Genomic DNA, 25,529 nt, shown 5'->3' with positions numbered 1-25,529 from the left:
TGATATACCTTTAAGAAGTTCTGCAAAAAGGCTGGTACTGACTCAAGTTCACATAAAATCAGTGGCTGAATTACGTTTCTCTCCTACCTGAAAGAAATAAATATGAGCTGCTAATATAGCATCGTCTGTCTTTTTCTGTTTGGTTGAAACTGAAGCTGCATAGGGCTGTTGAAAACCTAGCACAAAGGTAATGGGGGAGTGATGTAGGGACCTCATATTTGTCATGCCCTGTGAGGCAAGGAATCAAGTGGTAGTCCCTGCTTCCAAGCACTAGCTGCCTGTTCTAAGGGCTATTCATAGGGCTGTTTCTGAGAGATTGGAAAGAAGGTGTGAGCTAGAGAGATAAGGAGTGTAAAAGCAAAAAAAAAAAAAAAAGTATTCTTATTTTTGGCATTTTTAAATTAGGGACAATTTTTCTCCATTGTCTTTTCATGCAGTTCAACATTCTTTTTCCACTCCTTCATCTTTTAAACCCAGTGCCAGTGTTTACCAATGCTGTGGCACAGGATAATTCAGATGTTTCCTGGTTGTGAGTTAAACAGATAGTGGCAAAGGAATGGTATCTACTTGTGTCTCTCTCCATCAAGGCTTTGGTCTGCCTCAAGTATAAAAGACTCTTATCAAAACTGGCCCTTACTTTTCACATGAACTTGCCTCTTTCCAGACCTTCTACACTTTTAACTGAGCTCTCTCACCCCACTCCTTGAGCTGCTGATCAGTCCTCCATGCTCCCCCAAACTCATTTTCTCTGCCAGTGTCCACAGAGTCAGTCCCAGCTCCAGCTCAGTTCATTCCTTGCCAAGGACACACAGCATTCACAACAATAGTTAAGATACATCTGATAAATGCGTTACATGGGCAAGGCTTTATATCATGAATTCATGGAGTGTGTTTGTTGGTTTTGAAGGACTTGCTGTTTAATTAGAGTTCTCTAAATCAGGGTGTAAAAACTGGCAAAAATAAGATCTTTCTATTAAAGAGAAACTCGTAAATATTTAGAAATTAAAAGAAAAATCTGTGATCCTTTCATGGATGATGGTGCCTAATTTGGGAATCGTATACCATAACTGAGGTGTGAAAAGGAATATCTGCAAATTTTAAGCATAATGCCAGCTTCAAAGTTTTCAGTGACTCCTCTGGAATAATTTTACTGTTTTGACTTCACCTTTATTTTCCTCTGTGATTCTACCTCTTTCAAAAAATGAGATTCATTGTCTCTTGTTGGAAGACCCACCTATATTTGTCACAATAGTTATTACTTTTTTTTGAGGTGCAATAAGTGAGAGGTAGGATTGATGTCAGATTGTTTTTAATATCATTTGCTGTGCTATTCAGCCATCAATCCTGCTTTTAAAGGCATGATTCATTCATGTGCATTGATGGTGATGGCTGAAAAATAGAAGGTGTTACATCTTTTAAAACCATGAGCAAACCTTGTAATTTACTGTCCAGCCACAGTATGAGCCATCTTTTAGTAAGTATAGCATGTCAGTGAAGTGACTGCATGAAATAGTGTTCAAGGTGTAACTGGCAATTACTTAAGAGTGTGACTGGAAGATTCCAGTGGTTTCCAAGCTCAGACAATACGGACTTTCATCAGCATGAAAAACCTGGAAATACAAGGAACAGAAAGAACATTTAGGTTTGCAAGGCTAAAAGGCTGATATACCCACAGCCAACATTTTGTGGTCCATATTTCCCAGGCCACGAGCTTTTCCTGCCTGCTTATGTCAGTACCAGACTGTTAAATCCTCTTACCTAAATATGTGCTAGGACCTGGAGATACCTCACTGTGCCTTTCAAGGTTTGGACTTGTAAGCAAGAGCAGCACTTACTTCAACACAAGATGAGGCAGCCCTAGCAGCTTTCATTCAGGAACAGAAAGATGATCAATGCTGGAGCCACCAGTTTGTATTGCAAGTGATCAGAGTGCATCTGCTGTGTTTTATATCAGATAACTGTTGCTTAAAAATAAAATATATGGCCACGGGATTGGGCTGTGTAGCCTAGGTCTCTCCTTCTCAGGATAAGCTCAGAGCTCTTAAGGTTCAGATCTGAGTCTTTTTTCTTCTTATTTCTGTGCCTTTATGTTTTCCTTCAGTTATTTAGGCCACTCTCCTGAGAAATTGGAGATGGGGCTCTGAATTCCTTCAAGATGGGAGAGAAGTCAAGTACTCCTCCCGCCTTCTGTGTGAGTGCTCAGATTATTATGCAAAGCAAAGATTAGGGAAGCCCTTTCTTGCGCAGGCAGATGTCTTTAAAAGGGCAAGTCCTGCTAATTAAGACATCCAAGTCTAAAAATGAGAGGGCTCTGTGACTCTTAGGAAATAATCTATCCATCTGATAGATTATTTCCCAGTGCAAGCAACTGTATCTTTCTTTCTTATTTCTCCCTGCATACATTATCTCATTTTTTTTTCAGATATCATATTTTTATCAGATATCACTTTTGGCAAGCAAATGTCGAAGACCACGTCAATTCATCCATGTCCTTTGGAAAAATGGTTTAATATTTTTAGATACCACAGGAAATGTTTTGAATAGAAAATATCACCTGTTAGTAGAATAAAGATAGAAGATAAGTGGACAAAAATGAATCAGCCTAACGCTGAGAACTCTCTGAATGCAAAAGGATGTTATTATTGCATTTAAACATATTTATTAAAAATATTCATGTATTATATGCATTTAAATAAGGTCATATTAGCTAGAGGAGCCTGATTGCTAGAAAACTGTTTTTCTACTTCAGTATAAGTGTAAAGTAACTACATGTGCTTCTGAAAAAGGAAAAGCTAGCAAAGTACTGACGAAGCCAAATACACTTCACACGTCTTGGCATTGTGATTATCGTGGTGAATTTCTAGCAACACTGGGCACCAACTCAACCCCAAGACTTGTGTGATGGGTAAATCAGGTTTAAAGTTAGGAGAAAATGCCTTCAGTCCATTTCTCCCTCATTTAGAATATCATGGCCATAGCTACAGCTTTTGATAGTGCTTGCCTTGGCCTGACTGCTAAAGCTCTTTAAGAGTAGTAAAACATTGGCGTACATATGCTTACTTTATTTTGGAATAAAGTTAGTAGAATTAATTTTACAGTGGGCTTTCATTTTTTCATTATGCATTATTCTCAGGAAAACTACAAAAAAATCTCTCCATAAATCTTAATAATTTCTTTGATTTTCAATTAAATAGTATTTATGGGATTCAAGCTCTATATTTATATTTTTCTCTTTTTTGCACTTTTGTGCTAAGTGATCCTTTCTGCTATAATACATTGGGATACAAATTTCTGAAAAAAATTGTAAAGTTAGTTTTCAAATGATGATATTCTCCCCCTCTTTTCACCCAGAAGCAAGAAATTTTTTTCCATGTAACTAATATTTTGTGTTTTGGGGAAAAGAGGGTTCCAACAAAAAAATTATTTTAGAATTGTGGTTGGAAATAGTCCATTCTAAATCTCTCTCTTGTGCTCTTGGTTTTAATATGTCATCTATTTAAAAATGCTGTATAATATTTATTTTAAAGCAGAGAGGGATTTTTTGAAGGGTGTGAGTAGGAAATATGCTATCTTATTTTTTTATAACAGCCTAATGAATTTCTGTAATTTATCCTTGGCCTGCAGAATAGCCTATATTCTGCAATGCTACATAATTTAAAAGTAATCAAACATTACTTTTTTCTTTTAATAAGTTTCAAAAGATGGTGCATTGCCTATACTTTTGTTCACTCTCTGAGTAAGTATGTTGCTAATATGTATTCTTCCCCCCAGAATTTTATAATCTTTCTGGAGTTACACTGGATCTGTGAATCCAAATGAAAACTACTTCATTTTTTCACCCTGCCAAGTTTAACTCAGATAAATTTAACAATATGCCCATGTTATCATGAGTTGTATGTTGGGTTCAGTTTAGGACTTTCCTTTGTCCTCAAGCTCCAGGACTAGGATATAACAGGCATATTCTATATATATGTATATATAGATCAGAATTTTTCTGTTCTGTTTTACTATGTAAGACATGGAATATTTACCAAATATTTATTTTTCTATTTATCTCATTTCACTTGCCAAAAATCACCACCAATTTGATTAGGCCATTTTATAACCTCATTTGATGAACCGGTTTTAGAGACTTCATTTTTAAGAGCATAAGAATGCAACACAAGTTGGCAGTGTGGAGTACCTGTAGTTTGGGGTACATGGGTCATTATATTCTCTATCTGCATTTCTTTGCTCTATTTCATTCAGTATTCTGCTATTAGACATATAGATTCTTCCATTTTTGCCATTTTACAGTAGTGTGACATTTAAGAAAATGAGCGTTAGATGGATTTTATATGTCACATTACAAAGTGGCATTTGGAAACTTCTGGAAACACTGTTCATGATTAAAGGTGTGCATTATTTAGGTCTTATCATATAATGTTGACCCTAGGCTGCAGATGGTAAATCTGAAGTTGGCTGTAAAGATTCTGGCAGGAAATGCAGGATGGAAAAGCCTCTTTTAACTCTTGTAAAATGACTGTCATAATTGGCCCTGATCACACAATGCACTTTTTAGTGACTTATTCTCTGGTTAGACGTGCTCTATAAATTGTTGCAGTGGGGTCTCCTGCAAAATCCATAGACAGCGAGGCCCGTGGAAAGGAATAGGGAGCGATTCTTGACAGAAGTTTCAGAGATCTTTATTTTCCAGCCACATGGCTGAGGAACTGCCCAAAGACTCTGGAATCACCGGACAACCAGGGTCCTCCCCGGGCAGGGGAGCACGAAATAACCAGTGGGGAACAGGATTAGGGTACATGTGACCAGGGAGCAGGGAGACCCTGTGCCTCTACCCCAGGGTCCCCTCTCCCAGGACCCCATGGGAGGGGGGAGGGACCCCAACAATAAATAGTACATTTGATAAATATCTGTATGCGTGCTACAGCAACAGACGGTGCTGACGGTGTTCCAGGGAAGTAGTGAGTGTTTGCTCAGGCTTAAGAATGGCAAAATCCAAGCTGAGAGGGGGCTCTCTATTTCCAAACTGCCCATGAACCCATCTCCATGTGCAGCTAGGTCTTGGAGCAGAACAGACCCCAAGCTGTGTAGACCTTATAAAAGGCAAGTTTTGATTGATTTTTCTGCCTTATAGCTTCTCAGTTGTGTAGTGATATCAGTTTCTCAACTACATTGTGCAATATTAGACCTCAGTGCTACTCAACATGGTCTGATTGTTCATCAGGCTCACCTGGAACAATAAAAATTTCACATGATTTAGAAATCAATCTAAATCTTCAGTGAAAAAAAAATTATCTTTTACAGGTATATAGTGACATTTGCAAAGGATCTCAAAGAACTTGCAGATTATGCAAACACTTCTATTGTGCCACTGTCAGGCAGACATACATTTTGGAGGTGGCATCCTGTCAGCCTGCATCATGAACTGATTATGGTGGGGAAATACTGCTTTAGCATGTTCTCTAAGGAAGACAAGCATGAGCTCCTTATTGTCTCTGGAGAGCAGTATTTTCTCATTTATAATGGTGTAATCTGAAAATAATCAAAATGTAGTACTCAATGAATCTTCTTTGAAAAGATAAGGTAGCTTACACAGATGGGAAATTCTGATTCTTGGGGAATCAGAGTCTTTCCTGATGCAAAGATCATTTCATCTTTTCTTTCTCCCTGCCTGCCTTTATCTGAAGTCACCAAATCCGTACCTTGCTGCAGTGAAAATAATTGGAATCAAAACAAACTTTATGTGAATAAATAAGCAGTTTCTTAACTTTATGTTTGCATTAAGATATTAATGATGATAATGCTAGGTAGAGCAGTGTAAGTCACACAGGTCATGCAAGTAGGAATTTCCAGGCTGAATCAGAGAATTACTATCATTAAAATGTGAAATGTGAACATAATTAAGCACCTTGCTGAGTTACAGCTACTATTGCCACCAAGCAAGATAATGTGAATGTAAAAATGAGCTCAGCTTTGACTACCACAATGCTGAAAGGAATATATAATAAATATATTAAATTTCTACCAAAGCAAAAAAAAAATAATAATTGACAGGACATATCTAACAGTGTATGGACACTACACAAGGCCTCTTTGTGGTTTCTGTCCAAAACCCATTAGTGACAATTAAGTCAAAAGATTTTTCTTTGTATTTAGAACTAAAAACGTACACTCATATGGTGACTAAAAGTGTGTGATGACTATTTAAATAAGGACCACTGAAGGTAACATTTAAATATGGGCATACTGAATTTACTCTTTGAATAGCCGAAGGAGAAATAGTTTACTATTGGTAAACATACATGTATTTTTCATTATGTTTGCAGTGCTAAACTGAAATATTTATAAGATTATTTTTTGTAGTATCAACTACTATCATCCTATTTAATATTTCATTCAGATCCCTGCATAGATTAAAACAGTACTGAAGTTCAGAGAGCCAGCATGCCACCTTTCATTGTACATTCTGCAAACAAGTAAGAATGTAGGCTTACCATCAAGAACCGTGTTCACAGGCAAAGCAAGTCTCAGCTCTTAGAGCACCTACAGAAAGAAATAAAACTCAAATAGTAGGTAACCATTAAAATGTATGTCAATGCAAATAAAGTGTGGGGAAATTTAAATTCACTCTTAAAATGCCCTGTATTTCATTTTAGCATTTAATTTCGGTCCCAACAGCACTGGAAGTAGCTGGGTGTATGGTAATGGGTTCTTACACTGTGCAAGCTCGAGCAATAAAATACTTCGGAATTACTCCAGCAAACAAGAAATGTCTGCTTCTTGAGTGCTGTAGCACACAGGAATACTAGAGCATCATATGAAAAAGTCTGCCAGCAAGACTTTTAGGTGGACTTAACCATTTACCTGTACTAGTTTTGTAATGGATAGTAAACCGGTACTGATAACCAAAGACAAGAAACAGCTGGTCTCAGCTTCTGGGCTTCTGCCAAAAATGAAATGATTATTCTCTATGTATAGCTGTAAAAAGTACTGCACATTTTGTCAACTCAAATTTATGCAAGGTTAGAATCATCCAGGAAACCAGAAATGTATTATAGAGAGCTTCACAGCAACCTCTTGAAGGAACACTAAATCCAATTATGCTGAACATCACAGAATTGTTTGTTATTGCTATAGCACTTAGCTCTCATGAAAGCAAAAGTATTTGTTCCTCTTCTAATGGATCAAGAACACCATCATATGTAAGATTCTGTGATAATAAGTTATGACTGCAAAGCTCTTACCCAGATTAATTCAGAAGCAACAGAATAAATATATCTTCTGAAAGATACACAGCAATCTATTCTGTCCTTTAGGTATTGAATTAAAAACAAATCTTAAAGTGGAACAACTGTAACTTGGTAGTATTCCCATTGGGAATATTAATGATTGCTTGGGAGAGAAATATGTAACAAGGTCAATTTTTACTTAATACTGAAGGGTATTTTGTTTTCCAAAATGATAACTTAATGTAATCTGATTCAAATTATTCCTCAGACAATGCCAATTGCCATGGGTAAGAAACCTTATAATTGTCACTGAGTAAACATTTTAAAACTAGTTGATGGACCACATATTAGCACACATTAGGTTAGTATTACTGAATGAGAGCATGTAAAGAAATCATGTAGTAACTGAGTGTAAAATTAAATAGTGATCTCTAACTCCTTGGCTTTCATTTCCTGCTTCCATCTAGAATGGGGAATATTGGATCAGTCACCAAAATTATATTTACAGAAGTTTTTTTCTTACAAGTGGAAAGAATATTTAAGCATCATGGTTAAGAATTTTTTTTGAACCTGAAAATGGGGTTAAAAGTTATTTTGAGATTTTTAACATCAAAACATTACAATATTCTATTTTTGATACTTTTTGTGTTTCTACAAATCATGTAACAGATTGTATCTTTACATCCTTTGAGGCTGTAGCCGAGCACAGAAACCAAGCAGCTGCAGCTCGTGCTACCAGGAGGAGCAGCTCAATGGAGCCTTGGCCTTCACAGCTACTCAGCCGTGCAGTCTATGAACACAGAACCAAACTGCAGTGCCTGGCCCAAGAAGGAGGGCTTGATCATATATAAATTAGGTGTATATTTGAGTATTTGTATTTGAAAGTGCATACAGTTCTGTGCTCCTGTGTTTATGGGCCATGCTACAGACTTCAATGGCAGTGCAGTGTGCTACTTTTCCAAGACATCTAACACTGTAATTAAAATTCTGGTTTTTGCACATTTTGTGAGTTACTGGTTCTCATGGTTCTTACCTTTGAAATTTACTTTTCTTCTTTTAAGAACACAAATCTGTGTAAATGTAAATAATAGGAAAGCAATGACACTTAGCTACAGATGGCTGGCTGGGGGTTGAAGACAACAGCAGAATGTGCAGAGATGCTGAGGTAGAATTTTCAGAACTCCTTGGCCACCAGCAATCTGAAACAGGATTATCACATTTATGGAGATAGACTTTTCACAAGGGCATGTAGTGATAGGACAAGGGGAAGTGGCCTCAAGATGAAGGATGGCTGGTTGAGATTGGGTGTTAGGAAGGAATTTTTACTATAAGAGTGGAGAGGCACTGCAAGATTGTCCAGAGAGGTTGTGGACTCCCCATCCCTGGAGATGTTCAAGATCAGGCTGGATGAGGCTCTGATTAACCTGGTCTAGTAGGAGGTTCTCTGCCTTTTGTGGGCAAGTTGAAACTAGATGATCTTTAAGGTCCCTTCCAACTCTAACCATTCTATGATTCTCTTTCTTCCGAACATATTCCTTCCTTTCCCTGGCTTCTCATAATTGTCCAAAATGTATATGAAATGCATTCACCCTCTCCCCAGCCTGTATCCTATTCCTACCAGCTCTTCCTTCTCCTCTTCAGGCTGTCTGTAATGGCACCAGTTTCTCCCACAGCTGATTTGTGTCCCCTCTGTGGAGTCCCCAGCCTCCCTCCAGACCTTCTTCACAACTCACGTGCAAAAGTAGCAAGATTTGACTATACAGCCATTTTTATAAGCATGTTTCGTCTCTTTCCTCCGATTCTTGTTGTCCACACTCCAATATATAGGCAAGAGAAAGGAACTATACTTCATGCTACAGACTGCCTTCTGTGAATCTGGTACAGAATAGATGAAATATGTATATTGGGAGTTATTATTTGTGTGGATTGTGATTTTTTGATTTTGATAAAGCAGCTTGGGAATGGCGTTTTTAAAGTATCTATTTTGAATAAGAGAGGGAAAGAAAATAGAGCCAAATGGTCAAGAAGCTAATTCCTAGTTGTCCTGGTAACAATTGCTTTCCTCTGTGAACAGCAGGGGTCACTAAAAAGAAGGGTTATACTGGGTGACGCAAACAGGCTTTTTTTTTTTTCTCCACTAGATCACTTTTCATATGTTTTCTGTTTTAATCATTATATTAAAGAAAGAAAATTCTTGGTTCTACTTTGTTTGACAGATAACAAACTCCTAATAAAAACATTATCTCCCTGATTATGGCCTAAACTATAAATTATCTCTGCCTCTAATAAATAATTTTTAATTCTTTTGTCAAAAGTGTTTTATAAAAACCTCTTTTACAAAGTATTTTCGTTATATTGTAAGTTGATATTGACATTTAACACTGTGATAGACAAGAGTGGGCAAAGTTATTTCCTCTCTATTAGTTGTGATCATACTGTCATTTTCTCCATTACTGGCTGTTACTGGAAGGCAGACACAATTAGTAATGTGGAGAAATAAAAATGTTCACCACTTAGAACAAGTCAGCAAGAGAATAATAACAAACAAAATACTTAGATGGTCTCTCAGTGTAACTTCACTCAACACAAAATGTAAACAAGTGCATAATTCTGTTCTTAGAAGGATGGGAATTGCTGACCACACAAGGAAAGAAATAGAAGAAAACCTAGCCAAACACCTTAGCAGGAGGAATCCTATAAATGAGCATGCCAGAAAGATAGGTTGCTTGCTCTGCTTCGTATCTGTTCTGTAAGCTTAGCTTTCAAGGAGTTTTTGTATTTGTCTTTGCAGCTGAATGAGTTCAATTTCTCTCAGATTAGGACAGAAGTTTCAGAACAGCAGGTTAATCCTTCCTGCCTTCACGGGCAACTGAGCAAACAGACCTGTATCAACGTGGCCGAGTGTAAAATTGTAATTCTAGAGATTAATGTTGTCTTTCCTGTTTGACCTCCACATTTCTCTTCTAGGTATGTTTGCATGTATGAATGTATGTATGCAGTTATTTATTTATTTGTTTGTTTGTTTGTTGTTAACAGCTTCTGTCCAAGGCCCCTGGGAGAGGGCAATCTCACCGAACAAAGTGCCGTATTATATCAAGTGAGTATAAATAAGAATTCATTCCAGCTATTTACATTTCTTATTTAAGAGGAGAGCTAGTAATTTTCTTAAATGATTGTGAACTGCTCCAATAGTGTCTAAATGGGAAGTACAAAAAGGAACAAAGCATGCAATAAATTTCACAGAAGCCTGGTTATCTAAATCACAGTAGGATGTGCTGATTTGTAAGTTGTTTGGGCTTATGCTACTATAAATCACCTGCAAATGAAATAAAGCTTTGGGGTACCTGGATTATAATTTAAATTGTGCCGTTGCCCACTGTGTGTATGTATGGCAGGCCTTGCAAAACCAAAAAAATCCCAACATTCTGAATTGTGAATGTGATATTCTAGGGGGTTTTAACCTAAAAATGCACATATTCAATACTATGAATTCCTTTAGGGACAGTACTTGGTAAAGTCCATAGCTGAGGAACGACAAGGGACAATTAGTCCCTAAGGCCAAATCTTTTAGAGTCTAGTTCCCAAATTAAGCTAGTTTGCTATAAGAGATGTGTCTGCACAGCAAGTCAGAACATTTTTTAAAAATCACAATTTGGAAATACCTGCTTCTCTTGCCCTAAACAGAGCCACCATGCAACAACAACAAAAAAAGATGACTTAATACATTTTTTTCTTCTATTTTCAGTTCTCTACCTGTAACATGTGCTTTGAACTACTTACGTTGCTTCTGAAGGAGACAGGTGTTGCAATACCAGCTATAAAGACTAGTGCAAGTAACAGAGACATTGTTTAATACACCTATTTCCATGGTTCCACTTAATATTCCCTAAATGCTTTGCAAGCTCAGCTAGTGTCACTGAAGCCATTTGGTTACAGATGGTTCTTGCAGTGGCACTTCAGTTGCAACTTCCACAGGGTTCACTTCTGCAGCAGCTTTAGAACAAGTACTTGAGTTATGCATGAAGGAAGCTCTGTAGTGCATTTCAGAGGTTCAGTCATACCTGGCTAAGCTGGTTTACTGTTGCATTAATCTTGCAAGTTTTCTGATGTTTGCATTTGGCTATGAATAATGAAACAGTCACAGAGAAACTGGAAAGCTCCATCAAGAAGGAGGGGCAGTCTACCAGAGACATGTTGGAAAACAAGTCAGTGCTCTGGCGTGTAAGACTCAGTTTATGGCACTAATGTGAAGACAAAGATCCTCCTTTTCTCTTTCACATGGCAGGAATTGCCATTATGGGGAGAGGAGTTTGGCAATTCTTAAAGTAGGCACAAAATACATTTCACGCTCTGCTTGGCACCTCTGTCAATGACACTCACATCCAGCAGTTGGGGTAACTGGCTAAAATGGTCAATTCTGGCCTTGCTTACTCCTTCCTACTTTTTAGTCTTCTGTTCTAGGCCATTTACAAATTCAAAGGAATATGTTTATTTTGTTTACTTTAAAAAACATTTCAATTGCCATAAACTGTTGTAGCATTATGCCATGGATGCTGATTTAGGATCCTGCCAACTACACCAGTTTGTTACAAATGAGTGATTCAGATCACTTGAAGAATCACTGTCAGAGGTATTAACAAGAATGGGTTTAGTATGAATTTATAAAAGTGCAGCTTAATAAAGTTCAATGGCAAGGTTCACTCTATTAGTTACTACATTATACAAAAGAAAATCAAGTTCAAATCTATTTCGAATGATTTACACAGAGACCAAAGGGTAAGGTAGACCCTCCCAATGGGTCATGAATTTCAGAGCAGACCCCCTTGCTTTCTAAACTCCTGACAGAGTTTATCTGTGGCTAGGTCCAGCCTTAGTCTCAGACTTGGACAATGGTGTATGCCTAAAGGAAATGACTACATGGATTTCATTAATATTTATTTAGCATGCTACCAGCCACTTACCAAGAATCCATAAATAAGGGGTCTCTCTGCCTTGGGTAAGGAAAGATTTCTTAGTCTCAGGTAAGGAATCTCAATCCTTGAGAGGGGTCCCAGCTCCAGGGGAGAATACCTGGTATCCAGTCCAGTTGCAGTTTAGAGAACTCAAATTGGACTCATCCAAAGATTGGTTATTTGTAGAAAGGTTTCTGCCTCAAGGAATAACCTTGAGAGGTGTCCCTGGTTAAGGGGAGGTCACTGCCGTGCAGCCATGCTGCCCAGCAGGGAGAGCTCAAAGGTGGCTCCCGTAGGCTGTCAAAGCTACGGGATAAAGTGGTTGACTTGTAGTCAAATTTAATACAGCAGGAAGGGTATGTGTGAGCCTCCTTGTACCCACGGGTTTCTTTGTTCTTTGATAAATGACTCTTGGAAAAGCCACCTGCTATTCATGTATTACTCACACAACCCGTGTTCCAAGCTCGTGTGCATCAATGCTCACTGGGTCACTCTGCCCCTGTTTCTAGAGGAGTTCTTGGCCTGGCTACAGCTCAGGTCTTTACTTCCTGTGGAGCCTGTACCAAATTACTGATAGTTTGGTTAGGGAGTCAAGCACATTTGTCATACATTACTAGTTTAATTAAAGTTTTAAATTAGCCACATCTTTTATAGAAAAACTTGCTGTCCTTGAGATGTAAAACAAAGTGTTCAAGCTTTAATGTGTCTTACTGAGCTGATGTATCTATTGCCTTCTCCAGCTGTCCTCACTCTTTTTTTTTTCATTCATTCTCATCACTCATATTTCATATTTACAAGCAACTAAATTGTTTTCTGTACTTTTTGGCTTTTAAAATAAACCTATTCTGCCTTTAATCTTTGATGCATTTCTTTTCTATTGTTAATTCTCTAAAAGAACTTCATGAAGGCTAAGAAGATACAGGTAGCATTCTCTTCATGTTTACATAATTTTCTTTCTGTCATCAATGTAGAATATTGGTGTTAGCCCTCTTCAGTAACCAGATTTGCTATACATTTTACTGGTTTTCATTTTATCTGGTTTTCCCTTGATGCTTAACTGTTTTATCTCATCACTTTCCCATTTGCGATGATATTGCACTCAATAATCCATAAATCAGGCAGCACTTCATGCTAAATCTTCAGCAGCAATGTTTATTTATGGTTAGGTATCTTCAAGACCTGTGATTTTCCTGGTTAAAATTTCATTTGTATGCAGTTGATTAATCTGTAGCAACTAGCTGCTTCTAAAGCTATTACTTCAGTAATTCCTCTTGAGCTTATTCACACCAGTTGGTTTTGGATTTTTTTGTTTCAAATTGTATTTGTATAGGCAACATTGACATGGACAATATAATTATCAACAGTGTACAACCTGCTTCAGCTGTTCCCAGTGTCTGGCATTTGGTGATTTCTTGGCCTAGCGTCAGCCTCATGAAAATTGCCTTTTAATGGCCTTGCATCAGCTGCTGCATTTCCTTGCACCCTTTCATGTGCTTCCCTCCTTACAGAGATGACAGGCTAGACCAGAACTTCAGCCCCACCTTTCTCTTCCCCAGCAAACTGAGGAAATCTAGTTTTTGTGTACCAGGACAGCAGAAGTATCCCACACTGCAGGGGGACGTGGCTGCCGTGGCACTGAGCACTTGCTCAGACCATGAGTTGCTACTGTGTTAAAAAACCCTCTCCTTTGCCTCTGAGTTAAAACTTGTAAAATTGCTTGAAGACACATTTTATCCATCCTTTTTCATCTTTTTTCTCCTTGATATATTCCTTGTGTCTAGTACAGAACTTAAAGGTTTTATTAGATTACAAAAGGAGAGGACTGTAAAAAACAGTTTTTGGTTTAATCAGTCCTGTTCTTTGAAGACCTTGATCCTGCTCTCACTGCAGCGCAACCTAGGAAATGGAAAGGAAGAAGCAGGCACAGGCATGTCTATACACTTTATTAATGTTTTAGGTATTCATTAAAATTTCTAAATTTAAGTTTTTAGAAGACATAACAGGCAATTACTCAACATTAGAAATCTGAAAAGCAAATGGAAAAAATGTACACCTCAAAGACTACTGAATATGTGTTAAAAGATAAAAAAAGAGTCTCAAATTCTAAAAAAAGGCAGGCAATAAAGGTAGGTAGGCAGCGGATTTTTGCGTTGTAATTCAGGTTAGATCACATTTTAGCAGAGCTCACCCCGTGATGAAAGGGATCTCACATGTGCATGCATGCACATGCATGTTCTTATCTTCCAATCAAACAGATAGAGAAGCTGCTCCAAATCAGTGACAGGTAACAAAATCAAGTGTCTATTTTCCATTTTGCAACACCAGAAGTATTTGGTCATGCTGCACAACCCAATCCCTCTGCAGTGTCTGTCCTCCCAGGGCATGAGGGGACATCAAGCAGCTCTACTCTGAACCATGTTTGCATCTCTCTTGTGTGTCTCTTACCCTCTGCTCTGCAAACTTGTCCATTATTCAGCGCTAGGAGATCTCTGTTGCTGTGGATTAAGGAGTAGGAGTGGGATTGAAGTCTGCAACATACTTTATGTCTAGAAAATATTCAGTAGTCCTGCCGTCGTGATGTGTTGAAATCTAGTAGGTGTGACTTCTATATTTGCACTAATCTTTGACATTATTCTTCCTCCGTGTATCTGACTTGCCAGTTAATAGTGTCTGTCTTTTTACCCTCTTGCTGTGCCCATTCTTTTGAAGGATTTAAAATGCTTTTGCAAAAATACAGTAGTCTTTCATCTCAGTGCTTCCCACAAAGGAAACCTTCTAAGTTATTTCCCAGCCAAGCTTATTTTCTTATACAGATTATAGCAGTTCACTGAACTTTGTCCTGCTGAGGACAAAGCTGGATTCTCAGGAGCACAGCTTTGACTCCTTGAGAAGATCCATGTGAGCCTCTCTCTATAAATTAGCTATGCAGTGAGCTAACTCCAAGGACAACGCATCTCCACTTGCTCACTCTCTTCCACATTGTAGTTTCCTATGAGAATATTTGATTTGCATTTAATGTATCAGCTTGTGAAATAGATTTTTGCTAGGTATAGATCCTTCATTCTTTCCCCACTTCACACTAGAGATCTAGCAGGCCAGTTTCTATAAACATACTTCTTTGTTGTCTTAATTTTTAATCTCCCTTTTAATTGTTGTTTAACCATGCAGAATTTCAACACAGGAAAAAAAAAAGCTAAGACCCCTGAGTTTTCATTGTAAAAGCAAACAGATTAAAGCCATGATTCTTTTACTTTTGTTCAACTTAGAGTCAGGATAAATGAATGTATCTGAATTAAATTCTGCTAAGATAAAATAAAGCGAAGAGATGCTTTTCTGAGAAAATCACTTGGGTTAATTGTTTCTTCTGCAGAGTGTAGATAAGTACAAGGCACAAAATGAAGGAGGAAATATCTGTCAGATGGAGCAGAGAGAGGCATGGAGAACCATAAATAAATAATGTATGATTATGTATATGTAGTGAGTGAAGCTATGAGCAAGCTATGAAAACCATGTGTATGGCTGACAGTTAACCTATCTACCAAATACAAAAAAATGTATTATTTTGGCTTCTTAAAAGCATAGTTACTATGATTTTTTCCTGTATTTCAATTCTGAACTCTACATAGGAAAATTGAAACTATTGTGAAGGAAAGAAAAAATATAATGCTTTTCAGTTTGCCTTTATGTGATGTAAATTTATGCTGTCTGGCATAAAAACCTAAGTGATATTTCTTAGAGCTTTGTCCAAGTCCAGAGGTTTTCTTTATGATTTGTAGGGTTGTGAAGCCTTGGTTCCAAAACTTGTCACAAAAATTTAAACTCGCAGTGTAAATAAATGAGAAATCTTGAGCCTTTAACTACCTTTATAATGAAAGCAGAGGTTATAAAATGATGTGTTCCTGCTGACTGAGCGAGAGCACTCAAGGAAGAGAGTGGGTCTGCTCCTCGTTACCATCTGTCAGTGGGGAGTTACTGCCCTCAAATAAGAAGCAACTGAAGGGGATTTAATTTGTTTTAAAATGAATTATAAGCACTCAGCAGCAATCTTAGTGTATCCTAGCTGGTGTGGGGGCTGAGGGCAGGGCTGTAGCCTCTGGTTTGGGGCAGTAAGTGAGGGAAACCATGTGCTTTCCCTCCATAGACATAGCACCTGTTGTGGAGGGTGGAGAGCAGCTTCCTTGGGTGCCACACAACACTTGGTCCTCTTGATAGGACACTGCTCATAGTTAAGTGGAGAGTAAAGCTCTTAAGCTTTGTTTCCAAATTCATTCAGTACAAATGCTCATGAAGAGTGTATACTGCTAAGCATTACAGAGGGGTTAAAAAGTGCAAGGATAATTTTTGTGCAGGTTAAATCTTAAAATGTGTTATGCAGGTAATGAGCTGGGCAAGAATTTTAGATGGAATCTGACTTTTCTGTTTTCCTAATTAAAGGGAACGTATCAACATTTAAAATTTATTAAATCCAGCTAGTCATTACTTTCCAGCTCTGAGACTAGGAGATTAATAAATGAACTGGTTTTATAGGCAATAGTGTGAAAAAGTAAATTTTTGGTACTGTACAAGGAGTTCATGTATTTATAGTATAATAGAATATCATTAAATAACCTTAAATATTTTACTTTTATTGTAGCTGAAGTTGTTACATTTATTGTAAACGGAATGTGATTTTTGCTTGAATTTTACTTCATTTCTATTAGCTTTGTTTTACTCCAGTTGTTCAATGTATCCTGGCTACACTTAACACCTGAAGTAAATGAATGAAAAATTACACAGCCAATATAAGCTTTACAAAGTTGAGTGGCATCTATACAATATGGTCCTATTTTATAGAGTATATGCCAAATCTTCCACTGAAAAGTAGATTTTACAGCTGCTCCTGATAGCTAAAATGTACTGCCATCTATTCAAAGCCCATCTTTTAAACAGTGTGCTTAATAAGCAGGATTCTAAAACAGGAATTATGTTTGATTTCCCCTGGAATGCTTTGAACTTGAAAAGATTAGACACATTAAGGAAAAAAATAGAAAGATTTGCCTGTCAGAATTTTCTTTTTTTTTAAGATCAATTACATACTTAATTTAGATGACAGACAAAGAGGAGAAAATTTCTGACAACTGTCCAATGTAATATGCAAGGAAATGGGGAACAATATCTCAGATTCCTTACATATTCGTGTTATATCAAGAAGTCTCATACTTCCTTTGTTTCCTCCAGAGACTGACAGCTTCTCCAAAGCAGCACTTGTCACATCCATTGCCTGCATTGCCCTTGGTCCAGTGTCCCTTCTAATGCAGCCAGCTCCACAAATAAGACGATTTCTCCATTTCACACACAAAAAATTCCATCCATATAATAAGGGAGTCAGCATTAAATGGATCCCTCTTCAGCTACTGTGCCTTTTTTTGTCTTCTTTGTGATCTCATCAGTCTAAAACATGGCAGGAGTATAATTACTAATTGTGTGTTGAGAAAGGTCTCAATACCAATGAGAAAGCAGTGGGTATGGCCAGGTACAATTTCCATTTCCAGCTCTATTTGCTGTGGATGCACAGCTTTGGTGGACTGTGGAACGTTCTCATATTGGCACTTGAGGCCATGCAACACTGAGAGCAGACTGAGAGTGCAATAATCGGCCACGCCAGCTGGGCTGTTTCTGTTTCCATAAGTGGCCTGTCTGTCAGGGCAAGGTCAGGTGTTTTCCTGGATTCTTTTTCAAAATTAATGCATGGAACCTGCTGAATTGCTCATGAATCTATTCTTTCTCTGACCTTCTGAGATGCCAGTTCTCCTGCTGACTGCAATAAGTTTGTACTTTTCAGAATATTCTCCACCTGTCTTTACAAACACTTCTTGCCGTGAGAAATTTGTTTAGTCTTTACTTACTGAATCGTGATTATGGATTATTGGGCCCATTTTTCTCCTAATGGGATCCCTTTCAATGATTTTTTTATTTCCTTCTTGTCAAGTAATAGATGAAATCTGTTCTGTGTTGTACATCAGTCCTGTGATATCCTTAACTTTAGACCTTAAATCCTGAGAACTAATTTGTGTGTATGCTACACGTAGGTAGTACAGATTCTAAGGGACACATAAAATGAATTAATTGAGAACTGTATAAATGTCAGTAAGGTTGCAGTTAGACTTAAGGAAAGATTCTTATTAATAGATTAAGAATGACCAAATCATCTATATTCATTTTGCTTATTTCTCATTTTCTGTTTTAAAAGTTGAATTTTATGAGATAAATTATAGTTTCAAATACGATCTTTAGGTCTAGCAGCCTCCTGCATGCTACTTATGTTTTGAATTTCAAGTATTCATCAGATAAACTTTTATTTTAAGAAATCTCTTGCTAGATAATTTAAGAAAAACAAACCATAAAAAATGCATCTCATCTCTGAATGAATTGCTTTTCTTACAAGTAATTTTTGTAATACAAGCATTCATGGCATTGCATTTTCCATGGCAATTGAGCTCAGAAAATGAGATTATGGTACAATACAAGCAGCACACATTATATAACCACCCTAGCAGGGTCACTGAGCGGTGTCTACAGCCTACAGAGTGGAATAGTGAGTAGAGGTCAAACTTTGCTACTTATCACCTACCCACTCTGTGTGTCAAGGTCCTCCCTCCTCCTTTTCAGCAGGGCCAAAATTTGTTAGTATAAATGCTGTATGTAGGTGTTAGGTTAGGACCTTGAGGGGGGCACAAACTCAATACAGCAATAAGTTACTAAGAATTAAGGTTGCTGTAAATATGTGCAAAGTTATTAGTATGAGTTTTATTCTTCACTTACTTCACACTTCATAATGTGAACTTATGCACTATTATGTTAATGAAATTTAATGGCCAATTGAGTTGTGGGTCTTAACGTTAAAATTTTTATGCAGTAAGTAAAGGTTTTTAAAGAAAAATAAATATTTAAAACCATGATAATACAGTCTTATTCAGGTATTTTATATTTATCTAGATGTCTGCAGGAAAATTTCTATTATTTTAATATTTAAGTAGAAAAAAATTGCTTTAGATATCTGGCTAGTAAATAGCCCAGATTGTCTTTTGAATTTTATTATGTACTTGTCTCCTGGTTTTCTTTATCAAGATATTTTTTCTGTTCACTTCTGCAAAGCTAATACAGGAGTAGAGCGGCAAAGATGCATTTTTCTGTGCTTCATTTTTCAACAAATCTAATTCCATTTTTTTGCTTAAAAGCTGTATTATTGGAGAAAATATTGTACAACTTTTAATGCTTGAGGGTTATGACACCCTGCATGAAGCATACTAAGAAAATTTGTTAGAAAGAAATGTTACAGGCATGGAATTAAAATGTAAAGAGTAGCTAGAAAATTACTGTTTGGCACGGGAATAGATAACTCCATACAAATACCTCAACTATATCACCAACATGGAACACCATGATAAGATTTTAATCATAACCCAAAGCATTTCTAGTTGAGACATGGGTGTTAGACTTTGTTAATGATTAAGAGACACTTTTGCAGCAGGAACTAGCTCATAATCATCTCAAGGAGATGAGAGCTAAAGGATATATGGTCATATAAATGTACTGACCTGAAAATATGGAATAAAGGAATGTGAGGAAGACAAAAAGAAATTAAATTTCAATTGAATAAAAATACTGAAATAATAAAAGGATTTTTATTTCCAAGCACTGTTTTCCAATCCACCATTTGCCATCCTGGAGGTTCTATTAGCAAAGGGATACACATTTTAACATTGTAAAGGTTGTGACAAAAAGTGAAGAGATTCTGCTGCCTGCTGAAACACAGTAAAACTGCACCTTCATTAGAAAATCAGAAGCTGCATATGTCCTCCCAGATCAGTGATTTTTATCTACTGTTTCATCTTCAGTTTAACTCTGCTTAATTGCTTTTAACCTTAGGACTTCATCAATGGCAATGCTCTTAGCTGACCTTACCTTTTCAGAAAGCATAGAAAAAAGTTAAAGCGATTGCAAATGTGACTTGATGCAGCAACAGCAGCTGCAGTAAACAAGATAGAGCCGTAAAGACTGGATGCATCCCTAAGGAAACCGATCTGTAATTTAGTTTCAGATATAAACATAGAGAGAATAACAATATGAATGTTCCCTTAGTGAAGGGTTCACTTGGAGGTCTAAAAATGCAAATTTGATAGGAATCTTAAGGTTAAAAAATACGTTATGAGCACATATATGCATTCTGTTACTCCTGGGACTACCTCTGCTCAAACAGTTAAGGAACAATTTGAAAAATGTTTAAAGCAAAATTCTCATCAGTGAGGATTTTTTTTAACCATGTTTGCTGAGAATCCCTGGAATGTATAAATCATGTACTGCATTTGATAAATATGATTAAACAGCTAAACTGAGAGAAGTTCTGAAGTAAAGAAGCCTGCATTTATGGTAGTTTTTCTTACATCTTGATTACAGTGTTGCATGTCATTAATTTATATTTACTTCTGTGCTTGAAAGCATCCTCTGCTTCCATTTTATCACCAGCTCCAATTTTACTGAGCAGATTTTGTTAGTAAATGAGAAGTTCTACTGTGAAATACTTTTGTGTATATTAATCAGCTTTTAGCTACCGCATGATGTTCAATTCCTTTTTTGCTGTGTTTTGCTGATTCTTGACTATAAAAACATAGTCATTGAATATTAAAGTTTGCTTTTATGGCACAATGTTGATATTCAATGTGTCTTCTCTAAGACAATGCTAGTTCAAGTTCATTAAAAAAACATTCTGAAATTAGGCAGTTTCAAGCAGAAAACTAAACTCTGTAGCTGGACAAAAGACATCATTCAGCGACATTCACCAACCCAAAAGTATAGGCTTTGGGGTCTTTTTTTAAATATAAACCCCACAATGGTAGTTTCAGGAGGTATAGAGGGCTTGCATTTATAATTCAAAAATTGCTGTATGTTTCGTCACTGCCTTTGTGAAGCACAAAGGAAAAGCTGTCTCCAAGTGACAGACATATTCTGTACTTTCAGAGGTAACTGAAAAGCGCATTAGACAGCTCTGAATTTTGTTTGGATTCAGATTATATAATTTCCTTGAAGTATCTCTAAACTAAAATTATAGCAGGTACCAATCTGAATAATCTTTAATTTCAGTGTGTGTGAATTTGGGGGTTTGGGATGTTTGGGGGATTTTTGTTGTTTGTTTGTTTGGGGGGGGTTTGATTTGGTGGTTTGTTTTGTTTTGTTTTTGTTTTTGTTTGAACACTATTTAGAAATTAGCAGAAAAAAATAAAAGAGAAGGACTACTCAACCAATGATAAACCATATGGTCTGTCCCCAACAAAAGAAGGCATATTCATCAAGCTGCTGCCACAGTACTCTGCAGCAGTAGGAATTCAGAGGAAAGGGCTTGTCACAGTGAGGGGAAATAGGATTGAAAAGCACTATTCATTTGAAGGAGAAAATTCTTGTTTGAAACAAGTTTCATTGAAGTAATAGCAAGTTACAGATGGTATATTTCACAATAAGAAATTGGAAGAATGACACTTGGGACATCAAGTATCTGGATATGAGAGAACAAGTCTATTTGCTTAACTTCTTCAGTCCCTTAGACATTAGGAGCATATCAAAATGACTTGTTTAGGACTTTAGATTTCTAGTGATGTATTTTCTTTGAAGCTTATCTGCTCCTTCTTTCCTTACATGGAAGTCTTTCTTCAGGACTGCCCTTGATAAAACAAGACAAATCTTTTCTCTGACACTGTTCAATATGCAGAACATTGCCCTCCTTTTTCTTGGAATTTGTGTCTTTTTCCAGTCTATGTTTTTTTTCCTGCCCAGTCGTTTCTAACTTCTGTTCCATTTTCTCCTTAAAACAGCTCTTGATAAGGTCACTAACAAGTTCCTGCCATCCAGTTCCAAGAATCTTTTCAGTGTTCACTTTCTTCTAGGTCATTCCACCACTTTCAATAAACCATCTTGCTGCTGTCCTTTCATGTCTTGTCTTGGCTTGTTGTCATTATTCCGTTGTAATAATTTACTGTTTGCTTCTTCTGTATCTTCCCCTCACTTTCTTATTCTCCCTTTGCAAAGCCAGTCTTCCCACTGGAAACTCTGCCTCCAGCCCACCACCCTCTTTATTCTACTTTCTCACCTCTCCTTTCAGAGTTTTGTTTAATTTAGTTATGCTGATGACTTCTGAACTTGTTAATTACAGTTTTCTTTCCTGTTTATATCACTTGCCCTTAGATGGTTATTAAGTCCCAAGCTCAAAATAGATGTTTTGTCTCAAACACCACTGTTTCTCTGCTGACATTTCTATTATTTCACACAGTGTTTTACTGCTTCTGTTGGCTATCCCATGCACTTTATGCCTACTTACACATTTAGTGTTGCTTGTCCTTAAGATAATTTATCTCCTTTTCCTACACCAAACAACTATATTTTTTTCTTTCTGATTCTCTTCTTCTGAGGGATTTTTACTTGGTACTCAGTCACTCTGATTAGCAGTAATCTAATTCAGCCTCAGCCATTATTGTCTCATTAAAAGATGCTGTGTTCACTGTATTAATAGTCATAAAATGAATTGTAACAGTTCAAAGTATTTTGTTGCACAGAATATGAAATATGTGATAAGAACTTAGAAGTTGTTGGAGGCACTGTTACTCTTTCCATCATCTAATTCCACATTACAGTTTGGAGCATCTTTATTTCTTGGTTACTTACCACTGGATGCCTCACTATACCTCTACACAAAAGGCTTTTTTTTTTTACATTCTACCCATTCACATGGATTAACAGAGAATTTTAAGGAACAACAAAAATATTCCTTTCTTATCCACGTGTCTGACCTGTCTTGAAGAAGACTGAAGTGATCTTGATCCCACAGAAGTCTCCATGCCAGCAGGCTCCTTTAACTTAAACCCCTTGAATTCTTTGTCCATTAGTGTTGGCAGGGGCTGACATGGTCAGAAATATCACTTTCTTCTCTGGGGTGCCTGGAGAGTAAACTGTAAAAAGCTAATTGTCTTGGTAACGGTGTTTAGTAACAATTTTCTCTGAGGCAGTTCTCTCAGATTATTCCCTTTATTTCAGATTAATTCCATAAATTCTAATCTCTGTGTATTGGGAAGCTACCAAACTTTAATTTAGAAGTGTCAGTTTGTTAACACACATCAGCTCTGTATTTGTAAATTACTGTTTGCTCTGGCTCCCTCTGATTCTGACTAGCTGCTAAGGTTTTTCCTACTGAGTAGAAGAGAGCCTTGTCCCTTCTTGTTCTGAAATAATATATCATAGGGCAAGGTACTGCAGAAGTGTGGATTAGCCCTGAGCCCAGTGGCTCTCAAGAGCAGCCTGCTGTCTCATGGCTGTGCATCCCACCAGGTACAGCTGCATTCAGCACAGGAGCATACTGGTATTGTCTGCAAAAATTATAGTCAATGGCATTTTCAACATAAAGCCCTTCTCTGAACAACCCTATATAAAGAGTGGGTGCTCACTGAAGAGGGTCTATGATGCCAGTGCTGTTCAGTGGTGACCCAGTTACTTCTGCACAAACCAAACAGCAAGAGGAAAACAAGCTCTAAGTTACCAATCACTGGCAGAAAAACTTACAATCAGATTTGGTAGACACAATCATTCTCAGTCAAATCTATCTTTTTTGCTGTATTTCTCTTTAGTACAATACCATGAAATTCCAGCCATCTTGAGTGCAGAGTTGTATTTAAGTACAGAGGCTTGCACAATAGCCAGCAATTCAAGGGCAAAATTGGCCAGGCTGTTTTAAAACAGCACTGGAGTATACCAATAGACTGAGAGTGGATTTCATACTGGTGATGCTGGAAAAAAGTTTGACTACTCATTAAACCATAGTTTATCATGAATGAGAATTTAGAAAAAAGTTTTAGCAGCTATTCAGCCTCACACCAGTCGCACTTCCAGCAATCTCACACTGAACCAAAGATGTAGCATAAAGACAAATCAAGTGCTTCACTAGCTCAGCTCTTCACAAGAGAAGGCAAGTTTCCTTTCTGTTAATGCAGGATTCAACACAATGGATCTCAACTCTAAATTAGATTCTCTAAGCAACGCTACAATGGAGATATTTAATAATAACAATTAGTCTGTATAATGTACTCTCAGCAGCTGTCTGTGATGCTTTTCATTGCAGTACACTTTCCTCACTGAAGTCAGTACTACTGACATGCTGTTAGCAGCATAGCACCTACTTTATATGCTCAGACATTGCCCCAAAATTAGAAATGGTAGTTACAAGTTTTTTCCCTTCTCATGAGAGATGTATACTCATGATTTGCAAGGTCTTGGTGCATTACAAAAGAGATTACTATTACTATCCATGCTGGTTTTTTTAAACATCACTTACTTGTCTCAGGACTTTGCAATAGCAATACCCCACTAACTTAAACCAGAACTGTATCCCAGCACCCACTCAATTTTTTTTTTTTTTTTAAGTTCTTCAAAAACACCAACTCTCTTTTCCAAATCCTAACAGCTTTTCTGAGCAGGTATTTAGCTGAAAAATATTTTATTTTTCCTGGGAGCACTGGCACTTTCATTTCCCTGTTGCTGCAATTGGTGCTCCTTTAGCATGACTCAGTCAGTTCAAAGCTGTGTTGTACTTTTTACTGTACTGTCAGTCTCAGAAACTTCTTTATTCCACCTTGGTATTAAAAGGAAAGCCTGCTTTCAACTTCAAGTCAAGCTACAGTTGTATTATTCTAAAGCTTCCTTTGGAAAAAAAAAAAAAATGGAACAAAGTCCCCATCAGTGGTAATTAATTTTGACAGTGTGGGCTTTGTAGCAATTCACAAACCTGTACTTTGTGCATCAGCATTCCTTATTATTCTAATTAAAGTGGAACATTGTGCCCTCACCAGTCATTAATGGGTTTTCATTTTGTAAATGACATTTGCAAAAGTTAAAACGGGCAGTTCATATGAAGTCCACAGGCAAGAGTGTTAAAATTAGCATCACCATAGCAACAGTCTTCCATCATTAGTATTCAGGGCAATAGCAAATGTTTTGTTGTGCTTTTGTTTCCGAAAAAAGATTTTTTTTCACTTGTCATTCATAAATAGAAAAGGCTCAAACCCATATATTACAGGAAAAATTATTATATTCATTTGGATGTCACTGTTCTAGAATTTCCCATTTTTTCAAGGTATTTATTTTTAAGGGCAGAGGTTGAATTTCACAATCTCTACAGCTGTGTATGTCTAACCTCCTGAGCAACATTTATTCCTTGCCAGCCTGCTGCTCAATGGTACAGCTTCATATAAAGTCTGTCACTTCTACTCAAGAATCTGTACCAAGTAACAGATTCTGATGAGAATCTGTAAAAGATGCATGCACAACA

The 25,529-nt window shown here is 37.1% G+C and overlaps 1 protein-coding gene across 14 annotated transcripts in view; it reads left to right on the top strand.

Moving 5' to 3' along the window:
• The window catches only part of DMD (dystrophin), a 1,090,817-nt gene that overhangs the window by 962,412 nt on the left and 102,876 nt on the right, over positions 1-25,529 (top strand). For all 14 annotated transcript variants that reach the window (XM_048288642.1, XM_048288670.1, XM_048288700.1 and 11 more), the window contains one exon: positions 10,269-10,329. In XM_048288642.1, coding sequence (XP_048144599.1) covers positions 10,269-10,329 — 61 coding nt within the window. The remainder of the gene's footprint in view (positions 1-10,268; positions 10,330-25,529) is intronic.

This window comes from Corvus hawaiiensis, chromosome 2, assembly GCF_020740725.1.
Source record: "Corvus hawaiiensis isolate bCorHaw1 chromosome 2, bCorHaw1.pri.cur, whole genome shotgun sequence".
NCBI lineage: Eukaryota > Metazoa > Chordata > Aves > Passeriformes > Corvidae > Corvus > Corvus hawaiiensis.
The sequence above is the reverse complement of the archived record's forward strand: the minus strand, read 5'-3'. Positions and strand labels throughout refer to the sequence as shown.